This window comes from Equus asinus, chromosome 8, assembly GCF_041296235.1.
Source record: "Equus asinus isolate D_3611 breed Donkey chromosome 8, EquAss-T2T_v2, whole genome shotgun sequence".
NCBI classification, from domain to species: domain Eukaryota; kingdom Metazoa; phylum Chordata; class Mammalia; order Perissodactyla; family Equidae; genus Equus; species Equus asinus.
The window spans coordinates 37,979,210-37,996,624 of record NC_091797.1 but is presented as its reverse complement, the minus strand read 5'-3'; the positions used below and the strand labels follow the sequence as shown (position 1 = coordinate 37,996,624).

At 43.5% G+C, this 17,415-nt stretch overlaps 3 protein-coding genes across 12 annotated transcripts in view; 2 read left to right on the top strand and 1 right to left on the bottom strand.

The window, feature by feature from the left end:
- Positions 1-2,346: 2,346 nt before the first annotated feature.
- ZSCAN26 (zinc finger and SCAN domain containing 26) lies at positions 2,347-13,655 on the top strand. 7 transcript variants are annotated; one of them, XM_014828653.3, is made up of 5 exons: positions 2,360-2,434; positions 7,380-7,458; positions 7,546-7,863; positions 8,142-8,259; positions 11,862-13,655. In XM_014828653.3, the coding sequence occupies exons 1-5, from the start codon at positions 2,388-2,390 to the stop codon at positions 12,764-12,766; spliced, it is 1,467 nt and encodes a 488-aa protein (XP_014684139.3). In that variant the 5' UTR covers positions 2,360-2,387; the 3' UTR covers positions 12,767-13,655. The 7 variants fall into 7 exon arrangements, with proteins under 7 accessions (XP_014684138.3, XP_014684137.3, XP_014684139.3 ...); XM_070515421.1 differs by lacking the exon at positions 7,546-7,863 and adding an exon at positions 7,891-7,999 and having other exon boundaries at positions 2,378-2,434; XM_044776179.2 differs by lacking the exon at positions 2,360-2,434 and adding an exon at positions 2,558-2,681.
- On the bottom strand, positions 4,845-16,924 carry LOC139045871 (uncharacterized). Its single transcript, XM_070515442.1, has 2 exons — positions 16,387-16,924; positions 4,845-5,051 (listed from the first exon to the last, which is right to left on the bottom strand). Exons 1-2 carry the CDS (start codon positions 16,922-16,924, stop codon positions 4,957-4,959), a joined length of 633 nt encoding a protein of 210 aa, XP_070371543.1. The 3' UTR covers positions 4,845-4,956.
- PGBD1 (piggyBac transposable element derived 1) overlaps positions 16,617-17,415 on the top strand; it is a 16,632-nt gene continuing 15,833 nt past the window's right edge. The window contains exon 1 of one of the 4 annotated variants that reach the window (XM_014828642.3): positions 16,617-16,981. The gene's annotated coding sequence lies outside the window, so the exon portion shown is untranslated. Of the gene's footprint in view, positions 16,982-17,186; positions 17,338-17,415 lie in introns of those variants that run through there. The other 3 variants (XM_070515417.1, XM_044776170.2, XM_070515418.1) reach the window with 3 other exon arrangements.

Genomic DNA, 17,415 nt, shown 5'->3' with positions numbered 1-17,415 from the left:
ATTCTCACTTTATCTATTCCTACCCCTTGCAGAAGAGAAAAACAGACTACTTTAATTAAAAATGCACACCTTAATTTTTTAAAAACTCTTCTTCGTTAAGCTATATTAAAGATTTTGATTTTCATGGTATATCCAATGCAACGTATATCAGCAATAATCTCAGCCTTGATAATATGAGAGACATTTAAGAAGCCAGCCATAGTAGGGAGTTTGAAAGGGAGAGTAAATGAATTGAGATATATTTACTTCCTTGCCCCCCCACCCCAGAAGATTATCCGTGAGCTAACATCTGTGCCAATCTTCCTCCACTCTGTATGTGGGTTTCAACTGCAACATGGCTGAGTGGTATGGGTCTGCACCTGAGATCCGAACCCGAACCGCGGCCACTGAAGCAGAGCACACCAAACTTAACCACTATGCTACAGGGCAGGCCCCTTACTTCTTTTTTAAATTACGTTTTATGCTTATCTCTTATATAATTTTTGAAAAAATATATGCCCTTTAAAAAAATAGAAAAAATCAGATATACAATTTTTCCCTTCAAGAAAGAACATTAACTTTCAATTAGTAAAATATTTGCATTGTCTGGATTTGTTAGCCTAAGGAAAGATTTTAAGGTAAATATGTTTAACTTTTAAAATATATTTTCAAGCTTCTGACACCCAAGGAGGAAATGATAACCCTTCTTGTGATACTGAAACTTTTTTCTGTTATTATTCAATGCTTGAAACACTGAATAAATTACATATGTCATAAAACAATGGTTAGTATGATATTTAATGGTGTTTCAAAAGTATCAACTGATTAAACAGAAAAGTTCAGATTTTTAAAAGGATTTATTTTATTCAAACACTATAACAACACAGGTTATGATAAGTTGGGTAAGAGATGGAATATTTCTGTTTTCTTCTGTAGAATTTCTCTTGGTAAAGTGATATCTGATGCTCGTCCGTCGTCCCCATCCACCCCGTTCCCCCTCCCCCCCTCACCCCTCCAAACCTACATTCATTGTAAAGTTTGTTGATTATTCTCTCCAGCAGTAACAGACTTAATTTTTACTACCTTAAACCTGTCAGTCCAAATATATGTTCATTTTTCAACTTAATCTTCAAGATACTTTGACATTTATTTATCTATTTATTTATTTATTTATTGAGGACGATTAGCCCTGAGCTAACTACTGCCAATCCTCCTCTTTTTGCTGAGGAAGACTGGCCCTGAGCAAACATCCATGCCCATCTTCCTCCACTTTATACGTGGGATGCCTACCACACAGCATGGCTTTTGCCAAGCGGTGCCATGTCCACACCTGGGATCCGAACTGGCGAACCGCGGGCCACCGAGAAGCAGAACGTGGGAACGTAACCGCTGTGCCACCTGGCCGGCCCTGACATTTGTTTTTGCCATGTTTTGTCAACTGAAATAAAGAGTCTAGGTGATATTAGTGAAGGAGATTCTTCAATAATCAGAGTGAGGAGTTGGAACCTGGGGAAAATAGTTCAATGTATTGCTCTGATGTAACTGCTCGGAGGTGTTTGAGTTGAAGTGCAGCTTATCTCTCTTTCGCAAAACAGTGTACCTGTAGGGAACAGGAAAAGAAAGAACAACTTACAAGTAGATTTCAAAAAAAAAAACAAAAAAACAGGGATGGAGTACATGTGGGCTTTTCTCTAGATCATACACTGAAGATAACATAAACAAGAATTTCTTGGTGATACATGAAACAAGCTCAGACATGCTGACGTTATCTATGTGTGGAGGGAGTCAAGGACGAGGGTCCTGAATTATTCCCTCAGTCTCTAAGAAGTGCCGCTGGGAATGTGAGAGCGAGGCCCGCCTTTGTCTTGACCTGTTGTGGATCTGTCCACTGGCATCTTCAGTCATGAGGTGTGGGGTTGCAAGATCATTTTGACACAGGCTGAAGATGGCCCGCACGGCTGCTTCACAGTACAGCACGGATTTTATTGTAGTGACTTAAAAACCCATGTAGTTTGCTTGCTACATTCACCTATTAGACAAGGGAGAGGGGTCCCACGAATCTGAACACAGTTTGATGACTTTTTAAATTCGGGCGAGACGGTAAAGTATGTGTCTGTGTTGTAATTACGTGCGTGAGGAAAGTGGAAATGCCAACTGTCTGTGATAACACTAAACTGAGCTGGCCTTTTTTTTACATGAATAAAAGAAACTTCGGCTTACAAATGAAAAAACTAAGCTCAAGCAGCACGCCCGTCCCAGCCTCAGGACCCAGAGAACGCTTGGTGCCCCGGCTGAGTCGGGCCGCCTCTGAGAGGCAGAAGCAGGAGACCATGGAGCCGCGGTCCTCCGGCGTTCCTAGAGCGGAGAGCACAGTGCGCTGCGGAGCGAGAGCTCCCCCTCGGCGATCTATGACGGTGCTCGAGAGCGCTGGCTCCTGCTGCGGGTCCTGGGCAGGGTGAGTGGTGACTGTGCTCCGGCTTGGGGAGGAATTGCGGCCAAGGCGCTGGGAGCGGCTCATTCCCTGGGGGCACAGAGAAATCTTCTGCGACAGATGGGCCCTAGGGACTGGGGGCGGGGTCCGGGGTGGGAGGTGTCAATCCTGGGGCCTATGAGAGGGATGAAGCTGTGCACCTAGTAAACTGGGCAGACCTGCTGCTGCATATTTTCCATCCATTTGGCACAGTTTTAAACATGTATTAAAGGTAAGCCTTAGAAGGTAATATTTGAGCAGAAACCTGAAAAGACCCATGTGGCTTTTAGGGGCACGAGACTTTTAGTGGGAGGGAACAGCCAGTGCAAAGCCGGAAAGCCACAGCTTGCTTGACATATTCGAGGACTAGCAGGGAGATCAGAGTCATCGGAGGACAGTGGACAAGGGTGAAGTTTGTAGAGGATGATACTAGAGAAAGTGTGTCTGTGTAGGGAGAGGTGTATAGACGAAGTGGGCATTGTATTGTGTAAAGAATTTGGTCATTACTTAGCGTGAAAAGAGTTTTTGGAGGATGTTGAGCCGAGGAAAATCATGATCTGACATGTTTTAAAGCATCTATAGCTGGAAACTCATGAGGAGAATAGACTGTAGCGGCGGGTAAGAATGGAGTCAGAGAAACTTAAAAGTTCAGAGACTATTTCAGGTAATTTGGGTAGGAGATAAGGATACCTTGGACTAGAATTATGGTGGAAGTGGTGAGTAGTGGTCAGATTAATGATCTGCTTTGAAGGTAGAGCCAACAGGATTTGCTCTTGGATCAGACCTGGGTTGTGAGAGTAAAAGAGAAGACAGTTGAATCCAAGATTTTCGCTTGTGGCTGCAAGAGGTATTGGAGGAAAGATTTAAGGTTCAGCTTTGAGACCTTGTGTAAGTTATTTAACTCTCCATGGTTCAGTTTCCTTCTCCGTACAATGGAGTTAGTAATAGCATCTTCTTGATAGGGTTGTGTGAAGATTAAATGCATTAATACATGTAAAGTACAAAGGACAGTTGTGCTGGTTTATTGTTTTATTATGCTGAGACATGAAGTGTATATGGGCATTAATGGAAAGAAAATTGGAGGGTTGAAGAGTGTTCCAGGCAGAAGGAATAAGAAGTGGAAGGACCCAGGAGCAGGAAAGAGCATTGCAAGTTTGAGGAATGGAAAGTTCATTAGATTATAAGAAAATTTTAAACCATATTAAATGTTTTGGACGTGATCCTAAGGATAATGATGAGCCATTAAATGCAATATAGGCAGCAGAGATGTAATCATCTTTCCTCTTTAGAAAGATCATTGCCTGCAGTGTGGAAAATAGATTGGTGAGTCAGAAAGACCAATGGCAGTAGTCTGGATAGGAGAAGATGGTGGCAGAGGGGAGGAAGAGGAGTGGATAGATTTGAGAGATAGTCAGGCAGAATCAATAGAACTTGATTGATCTAATGCATGAGATATGAAAAGAGGCTGGAAGGGTCAGTTTATTAAATTATTTATTATATATTATGTTTGATATATTTAATCACGTCATAGAAATGAGCCATCACTAATTCAACAACCTACACCATATACCTGTATTAGTCGGAGTACTCCAGAGAGGCAGAAGCAATAGAAGATATATAGACTTGGACACATAGAGATATAGATTTATTATAAAGAATTGACTCATGGTATTACGGAAGCTGGCAAGTCCCAAGATCTGCAAGGTGAGTGGGCAACCTGGTGACCCAGGAGAGCCGATGGTTTAGTTCTATTCCGCGGCCAAAGGCCTGAGAACCAGGAGATCCAATAGTGTAGTTACAATCAGAAGGCCAGCTGGCTTGAGACCCAGGAAGAGCCGATGTTTCCATTCAAATCTGAAGGCAGGAAAAAAGCCGATGTCCCAGTTTGAAGGCTGTCAGGCAGGGAGAATTCTCTCTTACTTGGGGGAGAGTCAGCCTTTTTGTTCTATTCAGACCTTCACCTGATTGGATGAAGTCTACCACATTATAGAGGGCAGCCTGCTCTACTCTGTCTACTGATTTAAATGTTAATCTCATCCAAAAACAAACTCACAGAAACCCCCAGAATAATGTTTGACCAAATATCTGGGTACCCCATGGCCCAGTCAAATTGTCACATAAAATTAACCATCATAATACCAAACTTATTTTCTGGCTAATAGTCATCACTTTCTTGGAGTTTTTCACCTCTATTAGGAATAGTAAGATTTGGCTTTTTAAATTTTAGGTCCCTTTTTGACAGAGAACAATATTTCTCAGCTGAGAGTGTTACTATGTACACATCCAGGAATATATAACAGTAAGCTGTATTTGGAGCCTAGCCAGCCAGGCACAGCCACTAATTGCAGGACTCCCCCCATGCATATTGATTCAAAGGCGTGTGTCAGCATTTGGCTGATGTCATTTCACTGATCTTTAGAGTCACTCAGGAGTAGTCAACGTCAAGAAAGCTAAGTCCCCACATACCAACGGCCTGCTCCAAAAGATGATGATAGAATTCTCTGAGTTCATTTTGGCATGTTGGGTTTGAGAGGCTTCTGTAAGGTATCCAGGTAGCAGATAGCCAAGAGGAAACAGATCTGGCACTCTTGAGATGTCTGGACTGGAAAATAAGGAAATCATTGGCATAAAGATAGTAACTGAAGTTACAAACATACCTGTCCTCTACATTACCCCTTCCTCGCTTCTGTCATATTTCTCTTATTCCATTCAATGTCTTATTCTTTGAAGGAGTAATTTTTGCTCATGCTTGCCATTTTCTCATTTTCCTATGGCAGGCTGACTCTTCTTCCTATCCCACTACCAGAATTGCCTTCACAGAGGTCACAAAGACCTTCTTATTTTTTAATTAAGTGCATATGTCAGGTCTGAGATTAATCCATCTTCCTATAGCATTTCATGCTCTTGAGAAACGCCTCTTTATAATTCCAATTATAAAGCAGTGAATTTCTATTCTTACAATTATTATCTCATTTACCTCAAAATATTTCTGTGAATTAGGTACTGTCTTCATTTTACAAATGAATAAACTAAGGCTCCAAGAGGATAAGTAACTTGTCCCGGGCCACACTGCTTCTAACTGACAGGGCTAGATTGGAACCCAGGCCTGTCGGAGGCCCAGGCTCTTTCGACCACTCCACACTTACAGAAATAGATCTCCTTGGCCTTCTGGATACCACTGTCTTTGTTCTTCTACCTCTCCCCTTGTCTCTTCTCACTTCTCTTCCCACATGTAGGTGTTTCCCAGGGATCCAGCCTCACATAGCCTTTTCCCAGCCATAACTAACTACTACCCTGAATGTGCCAGGCTTTCCAACAGCTCTGTGCCCAGGTTCTCTCTCTGTCTAAAAAACCCTTTCTCTATTTTCTTGCCTGACTAACTTTCACTTGTCTTTAAGACTCAGAGGGACTCACCTCCAGGAAGCCTTTACTGACCTGCTGTTGGAATTAGGTGCCTTACCATTGTGCTCTGCTAGCGTCCTGTGCATACCTTCAGCATGGCCCTTAACACTGAACAGTAATTGATTATTCCCTGAGGATTTCTTGAGAAGCAGAGAGCTGTAGAGGCCAGGGAGCTGTCTTCTGTCTCTGTCTCTCTGCAACTAAGAGAGTCTGGCACATGGTAGACAATCAGTTGATGAGATGAGTTATGAATATCCTTATATTCTTTTAGGTAATTCTGATACTGGCTTTAATGAACTTGTAAGCAGTTTTACTTATTTTGTATTTTCCCCTCCGCAAACATTTTAAGAATTTTCAAATCTACAGAAAAGTTGGAAGAATAGTACAATTAATGCTATACACCCTCATGCAGCAGCAGTTGTGAACTCTCTGCTACATTTGCCTGCTTTCTCTCTCTCTCCCCCACAAACCCACACACACACTTTTTCTACTGAAGCATTTTAAAGTAAGTTTTAGCACCATCTCCTGATAAAAGGATATTCTCTTACATGACCACAAAACTGTTATCCCACCTGAGAAAATTCTCTCTCAGGATCTTCAAACTTTGTCTCTAAAGGGCCAGAGAGTAAATGTTTTCAGCCTTGCAGGTGATATGATCTCTGTGGCAACTACTGAGACCTGCCAGTGTCGTGCAAAAGCAGATGTGAGCAATACCTAGACAAATGGGTGGAGCTGTATTCCAGTAAAGCTTTATGGACAAAAACAGGCTTTGGGCTCTGTTTGGTTTGCCGGGCTGTGGTTTGCCTATACATCATTCATATGATGATTTCTGAATCCTTCAAAAAATATTTCTATCTTTTTTTTTTTTAACTCAGGAGCCAATTTCACACCTTGCATTTCACTATCTCTAGAACAATACCTTCCTCACACCTTCTTTTTATTTTTGTGAAATTGATTGTTTTGAAGATTCCATGCCTGTTTAGATGAGCTGCATTCTGGATTTATCTGAAAGTTTATTCATTATTAGATTCATCTTAAACATTTTTAGTAAAAATGCTACATAGGTGTGAAAGCACAAGGTTGGTTGTCTTACTGTTGGTGTTGTTAGGCTTGATCATTTGATTAAGTTTGTGACTGCCAGATATCTCCATCTTTTCCTTTGGAATTAATAAGCCATCAGTGTGGTGATTCTTTGAGATGATGAGAATGTCCTCTCACCCCACTCCTTTCACCTAGTGCTTTCACTCCTTTGAGGTCCTTGATTGAATTAGTTATTTCGTCAGGGGCTGCAACATGGTAATTTTCCAAATCTGTTATTCCTGCCATCTTAGCTGATAATCTTCTGTAAAGAGAATTTTCTTATTTTGTATGTGTGTTCTTTTTTTAGGAGTGGTTGTTTTGGAGAGAAAAAAATGGATAGTAATTATTGGAAATGTCTAAATCCAATAAAGGGGTATTGCTGTTGTTGTTCTTGTTATCAGTACTACTATCACTACTGTTTCTGTGATTCTTGTTATTACATTTTCAGGAATAGCCCTGAGGAGACAGTCAAAAGAAAGTTCTTCCACACAGAGAGCAGTGTGAAGCTGGGGATGGCAGCAGCCTCGGTGAGTGCTCATTCCCCGGCTCCTCTGAATCTGAAGAAGGAGGGGCTTCGGGTGGTGAAGCAGCATCACCACTCTGCTTGGCAACAGGGATTCCAGCTGCAAGGAAACAGCACAGGCCCTGGACAGGAGCCGCTGTGCAAACAGTTCAGGCAGTTGCGCTATGAAGAGACCACAGGACCTCGAGAAGCCCTGAGCCGACTCCGGGAACTTTGCCACCAGTGGCTACAGCCTGAGACCCACAGCAAGGAGCAGATCCTGGAGCTGCTGGTGCTGGAGCAGTTCCTGACCATCCTGCCCGAGGAGCTCCAGGCCCGAGTGTGGGAGCATCACCCAGAGAGTGGGGAGGACGTGGTCACTGTACTGGAGGATCTGCAGCCAGCGCTTGGAGAAAGAGGACAGCAGGTGGTAAGGGTCAGGTGTGCTCTTTTGCAGGAAAGCGGGAATTGAGACCTCTGGCCAGAGAGGTGGATGTGAGCTCTGCAGCGGGAGGAGAATTTCTACGCTTTGGTTCCGTTTCATTCCAGCCTGGCTGTTCGTTGCTGTAGGTCTTCCCTCAGCCTTACCTGTTTTCTGCTGGGAGGAAGCGGAATCTGCTCCAGACCCCCCAGCCTCTTTCCTAACATTGCAGTGTTTTTCTGAACAGCAGTTTCCTCCTAAACCCACATGTACCTAATTGTCTCTAGCACCCAGACCGGCCAAAGGAACAGAAAATGCTTGTGGAGGAGACAGCCCCTCCGAAAGCAGTGCAGGAGCAGCAGGTCCAGCTTGAGCATGAAGTTACAAAGCCCGAAAAGGAGAAGGGTAAGAAGTAGACTGCCCCTTCTGGCAGGTGGGATGTGGTGGGTTTCGTAGTTTGCTCCTCGGGCCCTGCTCAGCACCGTTGGCATTTTGTTTTTGGTATTTGTTTTGAGTCAGGTTTATTGAGGTATAATTTACATACAGCAAAATTCACTCTTTGTAAGTGTACAGGTCAATGGGTTTTCACAAAGGTGAAATAATTACAATAATTTAATCACCATCACAATCAAGATATGAAAGTCTTCATCCCCCCAAACATTTCCCTTGTACCCCATCCCTGTATTTTTGTTGTTGTTCAATTACAACTGAAGCCTTCTGCTGTGCGGACCTTCACCGTGCTATTCTCCCCATTACTGTAGGGGTGGATAAAAAAAGAAGTGCTAGCTTCTCACCCAAAGCAAAGGATTCCAGCCACATGCCTCATTACTCATTTTTTCTTATTGCTGTCAAATTACTGTAAATGGCTACTGTCTGATTTCTTTTCTTTTCTTTTTTTTTTTTGAGGAAGATTAGCCCTGACTAATTACTGCCAGTCCTCCTCTTTTTGCTGAGGAAGCCTGGCCCTGAGCTCACATCCGTGCCCATCTTCCTCTACTTTATATGTGGGACACCTACCACAGCATGACGTGCCAAGCGGTGCCATGTCCGCACCCAGGACCCGAACCGACGAACCCCGGGCTGCTGAGAAGCAGAACATGCGAACTTAACTGCTGCGCCACTGGGCTGGCCCCTGTCTTATTTCTAAATGTCACCTGGATTATTTTTTTGCTCTACTATATTTTCTTTGACACTGAAATCTCTCTAATTTCTGTCCCTTTCATTTTTATTTTCCTTTTTCTGGTTTGACACAGCCTGCTTCTCTCTTTTTGTTTTAATATCTGTCATCTTGGTGCTTCCACTGAAGTTAAGTTACCTCCTATTCATTCTCCATCATTTAAACACAAATTCATTAATGTTGCTCCCCTCCTTAAAACGCTTCAGTGAGATGAGTAATGTTATTCTTTCAACATGTTTTTTTTGATGTTTGAAAAAGTCCGTAATAAAAAGTAAAAAATAAAGATAAGAAAAAACCACCACCTTCAGTGATTTCCAATAGCCATTAACAAAGGCCTCAAGTGGCTGTTCTGGCATCTGCTGACCTCTCAGCCTCATGTCCACGAGCATAATGAACTTGTTCCAGTTTGCTTGAGATTTTAGCATTGACAGTTCCACATCCTGGGAAACTCCTCATTCCCAGACAAATTGGGATAGTCAGTCACCCTTTGTCCACTTGCTCACACTGTGTCTTCCCATCATGCCAGGCTACATTCCATTTCCCATTTGCTCCTTGCTGTTTCTTCTGAGCCTCTCCTGCCTTGTTTCTTCTGTCTGGAATACTTTTTCCTTTAGTCTCCCTGACTAATTCCTGCTCGTCCTTCAGGACCAAGCTTAGGCATCACTTTCTCTGTCCTTCCCTACGTCCCCCACGTCTAGGCTCATTTCCCCACCTGTGCTCCTAGAGCTCCAAGGTCTCTTCTGTCATAGAACTGACCACCTTGTGTTATAGGTGCTGGTTTACATCTCTTTCTCTCCTGCCAGACTGAAAGGCCAGGGGCTTGGTATGTTTCCTGAGTCTGCTACAGTCCCTGGCCTAGAGCAGCCCCTCAATAAATGTCTATTTGATGAAGGCTGATTTTGATTCTAAAGCCTTCCTTTACCTACTATCTACTTTCCCTGTTCAATTTCTGAGTCTGCTTCAAAGGGTCTCTTCTGGAAGCTTTCTCAGTAAAGTAACTGAAAGAGAAGGGCCTGCCTTTTCTGAATAGCCTTGCAGAAATGAATTTACGCCATGTAATCAATGATGAGTGTATATTTTAAATATGAAAAGTAAATTTAGTGACAGTAGATTCTTGAAATTGTTCTTTACCCTCTGGATCTGTTGAAAATGTTATTTTGTATTCAAAGTTCACTTGTTTTTTGGTTTTAGGACCTTTCCCCTAATTTTAGTTGTATATGTTATTATATCATTGCTGGAAAAGAATCTCTCCTATTCTCTTCCTTTAATTCTCCTCCCCTCCCCCATGTAGGCGACTTCATTCTCTTGCAAAGGGCCTTTACACACAGTACATTGTCTACTTGTTTAATCTTCCCACCCCCTGCATGTGACTGTACTTTCTCTGACGTCTCCTTATCACTCCCTTTACTTTCACTTTCATTTTCGGCTCGCATCTACTCTCACTTTTTCAGTGACCTGCTGCCTTTATCTTACTCACACTGATTAACTCTCATTTATTATTAGTGCTGCTTAGGATCTCTCTCTTCTGTCTTCTCTATCCACCTCCCCTTTTACTCTCTCATTCTGACTTTGCATCCCCATCCCCACTCACGCCCCTGGCCTTAGAAGACTTATCCTATCTGCCCATCCCTCTCACCCTTCTGCCCGTGTGTCTGAGCTTAGGTTTTATTCAGCAAACATTGTTTGGTGTCTCTTATGTACCAGACATATGAGCATTGAGATATAATAGCTCTGTTGAACCACACAGGAAAGCAGTTACTGCTGTCCAAGGAGATCATGAAAGGCCAGGACATCTTCGTGAACTTCATGTTAGCCTCAAGGTCTTGTGGGCCAGTGGTTTTGATTTATTGGTGAGGATACTGAGCCCAGAGGCTTTAAAATTACCTTTCTAAGATTACACAGGTAATCAGTGATAAAATTGGCACCATGTCTACATTTCTTTGTTTCCAGTTTATTTCTTCAATTCCGGTGCTATCCCTTTCTTATTGGCCCCAGGGTCCTCAATTGACCTAGCTTTTTTATTTTCCATGTGACAAACCATTTTCAAGAATATGCAGGTTTTCCCTGCTATCCAAAAGCAGAGCGTTCCTGTGAAACCTTTCGTAAGCTGAATGGTGTAAAGTGAAGAAGCAATTACCATTAATTTATATGGGAAAAATTTTCAAGTGTTCCCAGACTCACAAAATTACCTAGCAAAATAAATTGAGATAAAGTACAGATGCTCACAGACAGTTCAAAGCCATGGCGGCTTGATGCTGAGATGCCGAGTGTAGTTCCTGGGGAAGGAGCATGGTGGCGCCACTCTCGCTGCTTGGGGTGTGTGCTACCTCAGTTAACAGCTTGCTGCAGCACATGCTGAATGCTATTTTCGCTTTCCGCCTTTTTTTGTAAAAGTAAAAATCTTCAGATTTCTTTCGGTTAGTGAAAGCCCATATTAATGTAGGTCTTTCTTAAAAGCCAAGTGGCGTAAAGCGAACTTTTGGATGGCAGGGGAAACCTGTATAGGTTAGGACAGTTTGCTTGCTTGCTAACTTGTGTGTGTGTATTTGTGTGTGTGTGTGTGGACGCACGCGCGTGTGTATATCACATGATAAAATTCAGATATTGAAAATAAGTCACCTCCCACTGCAATCCCCTGTCCTTCCCCAAAGGCAACTACTGTTAACAATATCTTATGTATCATTCTGTATACATTCTATGCAAACACAAGCATCCACAACATTTCCACTTTGCACACATGGCTTGATTTAAATTTTTTCCTCCTAATTGCAGATTCCATTCCCCAAGCACCAAAAAACAAGTAATTGGTGGTATATATTTAATGTTTCAGGTGAGGAGACAAGGATGGAGAATGGGAAGCTGGTTGTAGAGACAGAACCTTGTGGAGGAGTGGAATCATCTAGGAAGATATCTGAACCCCCAGAGGCTCATTATGAGGGCTCTGACTTGGAAAGGCAGCAGGCCAAGCCCAAGAAGAAGACCGCCTCTACACGCTCAGACTGTGGGGAGGGCTTCATCCAGCGCTCAGACCTGACTAAACATGAAGGTACGCACATGGGAGAAAAGCTCTGTGAATCTCAAGTGTGTCAGAATTCTAGTGTTAGTGGACATCAGAAAATCCGTTCTAGAGAGAAAGGTCATCAGTGTCACGAGTGTGGGAAAGCCTTTCAGAGAAGTTCACACCTTGTCAGACATCAGAAAATCCATCTTGGCGAGAAGCCTTATCAGTGCAAGGAGTGTGGAAAAGTCTTTAGCCAGAACGCAGGCCTTTTGGAACATCTCAGAATCCATACTGGAGAGAAACCTTATCTCTGTATCCACTGTGGAAAGAACTTTAGGCGCAGCTCTCACCTTAATCGACACCAGAGAATTCACAGTCAGGAGGAGCCCTGTGAGTGCAAGGAGTGTGGGAAAACCTTTAGTCAGGCCCTTCTCCTCACCCACCATCAGAGAATCCACAGCCACTCCAAAAGCCACCAGTGTAACGAGTGTGGGAAAGCCTTTAGTTTGACCTCAGACCTTATTCGACATCACAGGATTCACACTGGAGAAAAACCTTTCAAGTGTAGTATATGCCAGAAAGCCTTCCGACTAAACTCACACCTCGCTCAGCACGTGAGAATCCACAACGAAGAAAAACCCTATGAGTGTGATGAATGTGGAGAAGCCTTCAGACAGAGGTCAGGTCTTTTTCAACATCAGAGATATCACCACAAAGAAAAACTGGCTTCCTGATGTGTCCTCTCCTTATAGAACATCAGAGACAGCACAGTAACAAGCAAACAGCACTTTAGGAAAAGTCACTCTAGCCACCTCTGGCAGAGAACTCTTGGGGGCCAAGTTGGAGGCCATCTGCCTCCACTTTTCTTTGTTTTCCTTGAAGTCAGCTTTGGACCACAATAATTTGATCCTAGATGGTACTGTGGGATCAAAGTAAAACAGCATCTTTACTGCAGGACTTCTCAGAGCTTTGAACATAGTAAATGCATAATTACGCATCTCCACGTAGTAGAGAGCCTTGTGATTAAGTAAGGGCTTTGAAGTCAGCGGCAAATCAAGTGTCCACAGATTTACAGGCTTCAGCAGAAAAAGAGCAGGTTGAGATTTTTGCATATGCTACAGCAACTCTCTCCTATAAAATAAAACTCATGCTGTTTGGAAATATACCGCACTTAAAGGTGTCTTAAAGTGCAGGTTAAGGGAGACCATTTCCCCCAACTGGTTTTACTAACACCTCCCCCACTTCCACTGGCATTCCCCCCATCTTCCCCTGCCCCCAATCAGTGGAAGCATTTTGGAAAGCAAAGATAATCTAATTTTACCATTTCCCACCCCCATCCTTGCCACAATACTTTCATTGATTCAAGTTAGAAATCAAGGTTTTATTTAGCTTGCGGAAGAAATTTCCTAAGTCATTTGAATGAACCATGCTGAATTAATCCAAGTAGCAACTGTCTTACTTGATAACTCCAGTGCCAGTCTGGTGGCTGCTGCATAGACACTATTCAATAAATGTCTGGGGAAACAAATTGGACTTTTCCCCTTTAATACTGATGATGCAGTTTTAAAATGTTGCTTGTTCTGGAATTCTTTGAAAGTCAAACAATAAAGTCAGCTTGGAGGAGATCATGATCTTTGGGCTGTGAATACTAAAATGTCACCACAATGGTGACAAATATTAAGCTCCCAAACACGTCACCAGGGTGATAAGCATCACTTGCTGATTGGTAGTAGCTGCTTAGGGTGTTGCTGTCTGGAACAGGCTGCTCAGTTTGCCTCTGGAGTGGGAATGTTGGTGAACCCTCATCTTTTAGTAAGAATTTGGCTCAGCTTCTTATAGTTTAAAAACACAAAAAGTAGGAGTGACTTAACAAAAGCTTGTTTTTCTCTCATATAGAAAAGCCTGAGATGAGCAGTCCAGGACTGGGAAGATGGTTCTATGACATCACTAGGCACCCTGGCCTCTGCCTTTCTGCTCGACCATCCTAGTGTGTGCCATCAGTCCTTAAGGTCATCATATGATCCTCAATGGCTGCTGAAGCCCCAGCCATTACATGCAAAATGTGGACAAAAGGCAGAAGGACAAAAAGAGGCTCCTCCCAGTTCAGTCAGCACCCTTTGAGCAGCCCTCCCATAAATCACTTCAGCACATATGTCATAGGCCAAAACTTAGGAAAGGGAGGCTGGAAAGTGTGGCTTATTCTGGGGTGCAGAGCTCCCAGCTGAAAATTAGGCTTCTGTGACTAAGAAATAAAGGGAAGAATGAATGCTGGAATAGGCATTTAGCAGTCTTTGACCCACTTGCTCTTCCTTCCCACTCTGATCTGACTGGCTGCAAGCTGACCAGAAGCCACAGTTAATACCGTTTCCTGGAGGATGACCAAATCTGTAGGAGAAGCTGTACCTTTTTGAGACACTAAAGAATTTTGTGGAAAGTCAGTCATGTTCCATTGCTTAGTGACCCATAAAGCTACGAATCTTATTTTCTGTCTTTATGTGTAAAATTAAACTAATATCAGGGATTTTCAAGTATTTTGAGGGCTGTGTTGAGGTCAGTACCTAAACATTTAGCTCCATGTCATAATTTGTCTGTTTGATTCTGTTCAGTTTGAGAAGGAAAAAGCATAGAATATCTATTATTCTCTTAAAAAGCAATGACAACGAGGGGCTGCCCCCTGGCCTAGTGGTTAAGTTTGGCACGCTCTGCTTTGGTGACCTGGGTTCAGACCCACTACATTCTAGTCCAGACCTCCCATAATCCTGCGTGGACACCCTGCCATGGGACCCTTCTCTGACCAATGAGGATTGGACCAGGAGGGGACCCCGAAGCCAGGCTTGGTCATTTAGATACCTAGGAATTTGACACTGAATCACAGATTCTGGTTGGTTTCTATTAGGCATTTGAACCAGAAAGAAATAGAGAGCTGGAACCATTTTTGTGATCACATAAAAATCAAATGGAGACAAACTCTATTTTAGTCTCGCTGGGCTGGCAGCAAGAAACAAAACAATAAAGCCATCTCCTGAAGCTGGGATCCCACGAAGGCCAGACTGAGAAGTAACCTCAGCCCTCAGCTTCTGCAGTCCATCTACACGCGGGTCTTGCGAGTCCATGGTATACCCTTGTTTCCTTCCAATAAAGGTCTCTTTTAAGTTAATTTGACAGGTTCCTGAACCTTGCCAACAAATAAAAAAAATCCCTGATTAAGACACCCAGATCATTAAAAGTCTTCATGGACGGTAATTTCCAATATGAGTTCACAACATTATCTGTGGTATGTGTCCCCATTGTTAGTCATTTAGGTGATCTAGACTTCTGTCACCATGAACAATATTTCAGTGAACATCCTTGTACAAACAACTTTGCTCACTTGTAGAATTATTTTCCTTCATTTAATTCCTGTAACCAGAATCGATGAGACAAAGGGGTAGGCATGTTTTTCTAAGGCTGTCCATGCATTTGCCAGATGCCCTCCAGAAAGCTTATACTAACCTGTACATCCTGTTAGCAGTCTGTGAAAATGCCCATTTGTCCACACCCATCAACCCTGGGAATTAGTCTTTTGAGTATTTGACAACCTGGTGTATACAAAATGGGTCTGCTTTTTAAAGCGTTTTTTAAAGAATATTTTTACTATCAAAGTTGAACATCTTTTCACGTGTTAATTGGTCGTTTATAATTCCGATTTTGTGAACAGCGATGTTCATCTTCGCTGAATTTTTCTATTAAATTCTCCTTTTACTCAACAGCAGTACCCTTAAAAATTAATAGGAGAGCTGTATATCAAAATTTTAAATGCACATGTCCTTTGACAAGTCAATTCCAACGTGTAGTATTTACCCCAGAAATATAAAAGCATATAAAGGTATTCCACGGTGTTCTCTGTAGCATTACTTACAAAGAAAAAAAAATAGCAATAGGGATAATTAAGTAAATTATGGTATTCCCATACAATGGAATACTATTTAGCCTTTAAAAAAATAAACTGGTATGGAAAGCTATCCAAGCTATCTTAACTGAAAAAGCTAATGTGCAAAATTATATTGTGATCCCATAAGTGTTTTAAGATATATAGATGCATATTTATTCCCTAAACAAATGGTTATTGAGTGCTACTATTTGGCTGGTAGTGTCCCGGGAAGATATACACAAAATATTAACAATGGTTAAACCTGGAGAGTGGGACACTTTTCATTTTATGGTCTCCATGCAATTTGAGTTTTTATTGTGCATATATAATCTATATTTAAATTTTGAAAATTAATTTGTGCTGCTTGCTGTATTGTAATCATTCATCGGTCTCCCCCAGCAGCATGTGAGGACCCGAAAGACAGAGTCTCAGTTTTGCCTTTACCGTCTTGGTGTTTTTTAATTGAAATGACTTCCATAGTTGAAGGGCGTGCTTGGGTCGTCCGGATGGGCCTGGGGTCTGGCGGCTGAGAGTCCTGAGTCGGGACGGGTGGCGGCAGGAGTCGGCCCGGGGCACCAGAGAGACGCGCGGCCGCGTTCCTAGAGAGGCACGGCACGGCCGGACGCCGGGACTCGGCTGCGGGCGGGAGGAGAAGCCCTCGGCCCCCGCCCCCTCCCTCCGCCAGCCCCGGCTGCGGGGAGCGCGGGCGAGTCCCGGTGGCCCCGCGCGGCGCCGCGCCCCGGGCTCTGCGGAGGCTGGCGGGCGCCTCCCGACTTTGGAGAGCCCGGCCTCCGCGCTCGCATGCGAGCCTTTCACGAGGTCGGCCACGTCTTTGTTGTGCACGTTCCTTGAACTTTTGGTCCATTAACCAGCAATTAGACACGCACTTACTGAGTGCCCACTGTATGCCGAGCGCTAGGTGCTGAGTGCAATCTCGGTAAGATACCTTCTGGGCCCGCCACAGTGTCTTGGCTACTGGCATCTCGTGTACATCTCCGTGCGGTCATCCAGAAGTCCACCAGTATCTGTTGAATACCAGGTACGTGCCGGGCTCGCTGAGGTTATGCAAAGATAAACCCCTGTCCTCAGGGAGCAGGGATGGTGGCGATCGGGGGTGTGGTCTGTAACAGAGACGGAGAGGGAGGGCGGTGGCTGAGGCAGGTGTGGCCTCGCTTTTCCGTGGGAACACCCCGCCTCCACCTGAGTGGCTTAGAGGACAGAAGCGTTTTCTCCGTTTGTTCATTGGGTTTGGGTGTGGCGTTTGCTCTTGGCCTTGGGAATTTACCCTGTTAGAAGGGCGATCCTGGCCATAAAGTACAAGGTGGGTGGAAAAGATTTGAGTGGTCAGCATGGCAGTGACATGAGGAATTTGGGACGACCATGGCTTTCTTGGAGGTAGGGACTGTCTTTTATTTCTGGCTTAGCGTTATGCCTGGGAAGTAATGATGTGCTCAGTAAATGTTTATCGAGTGA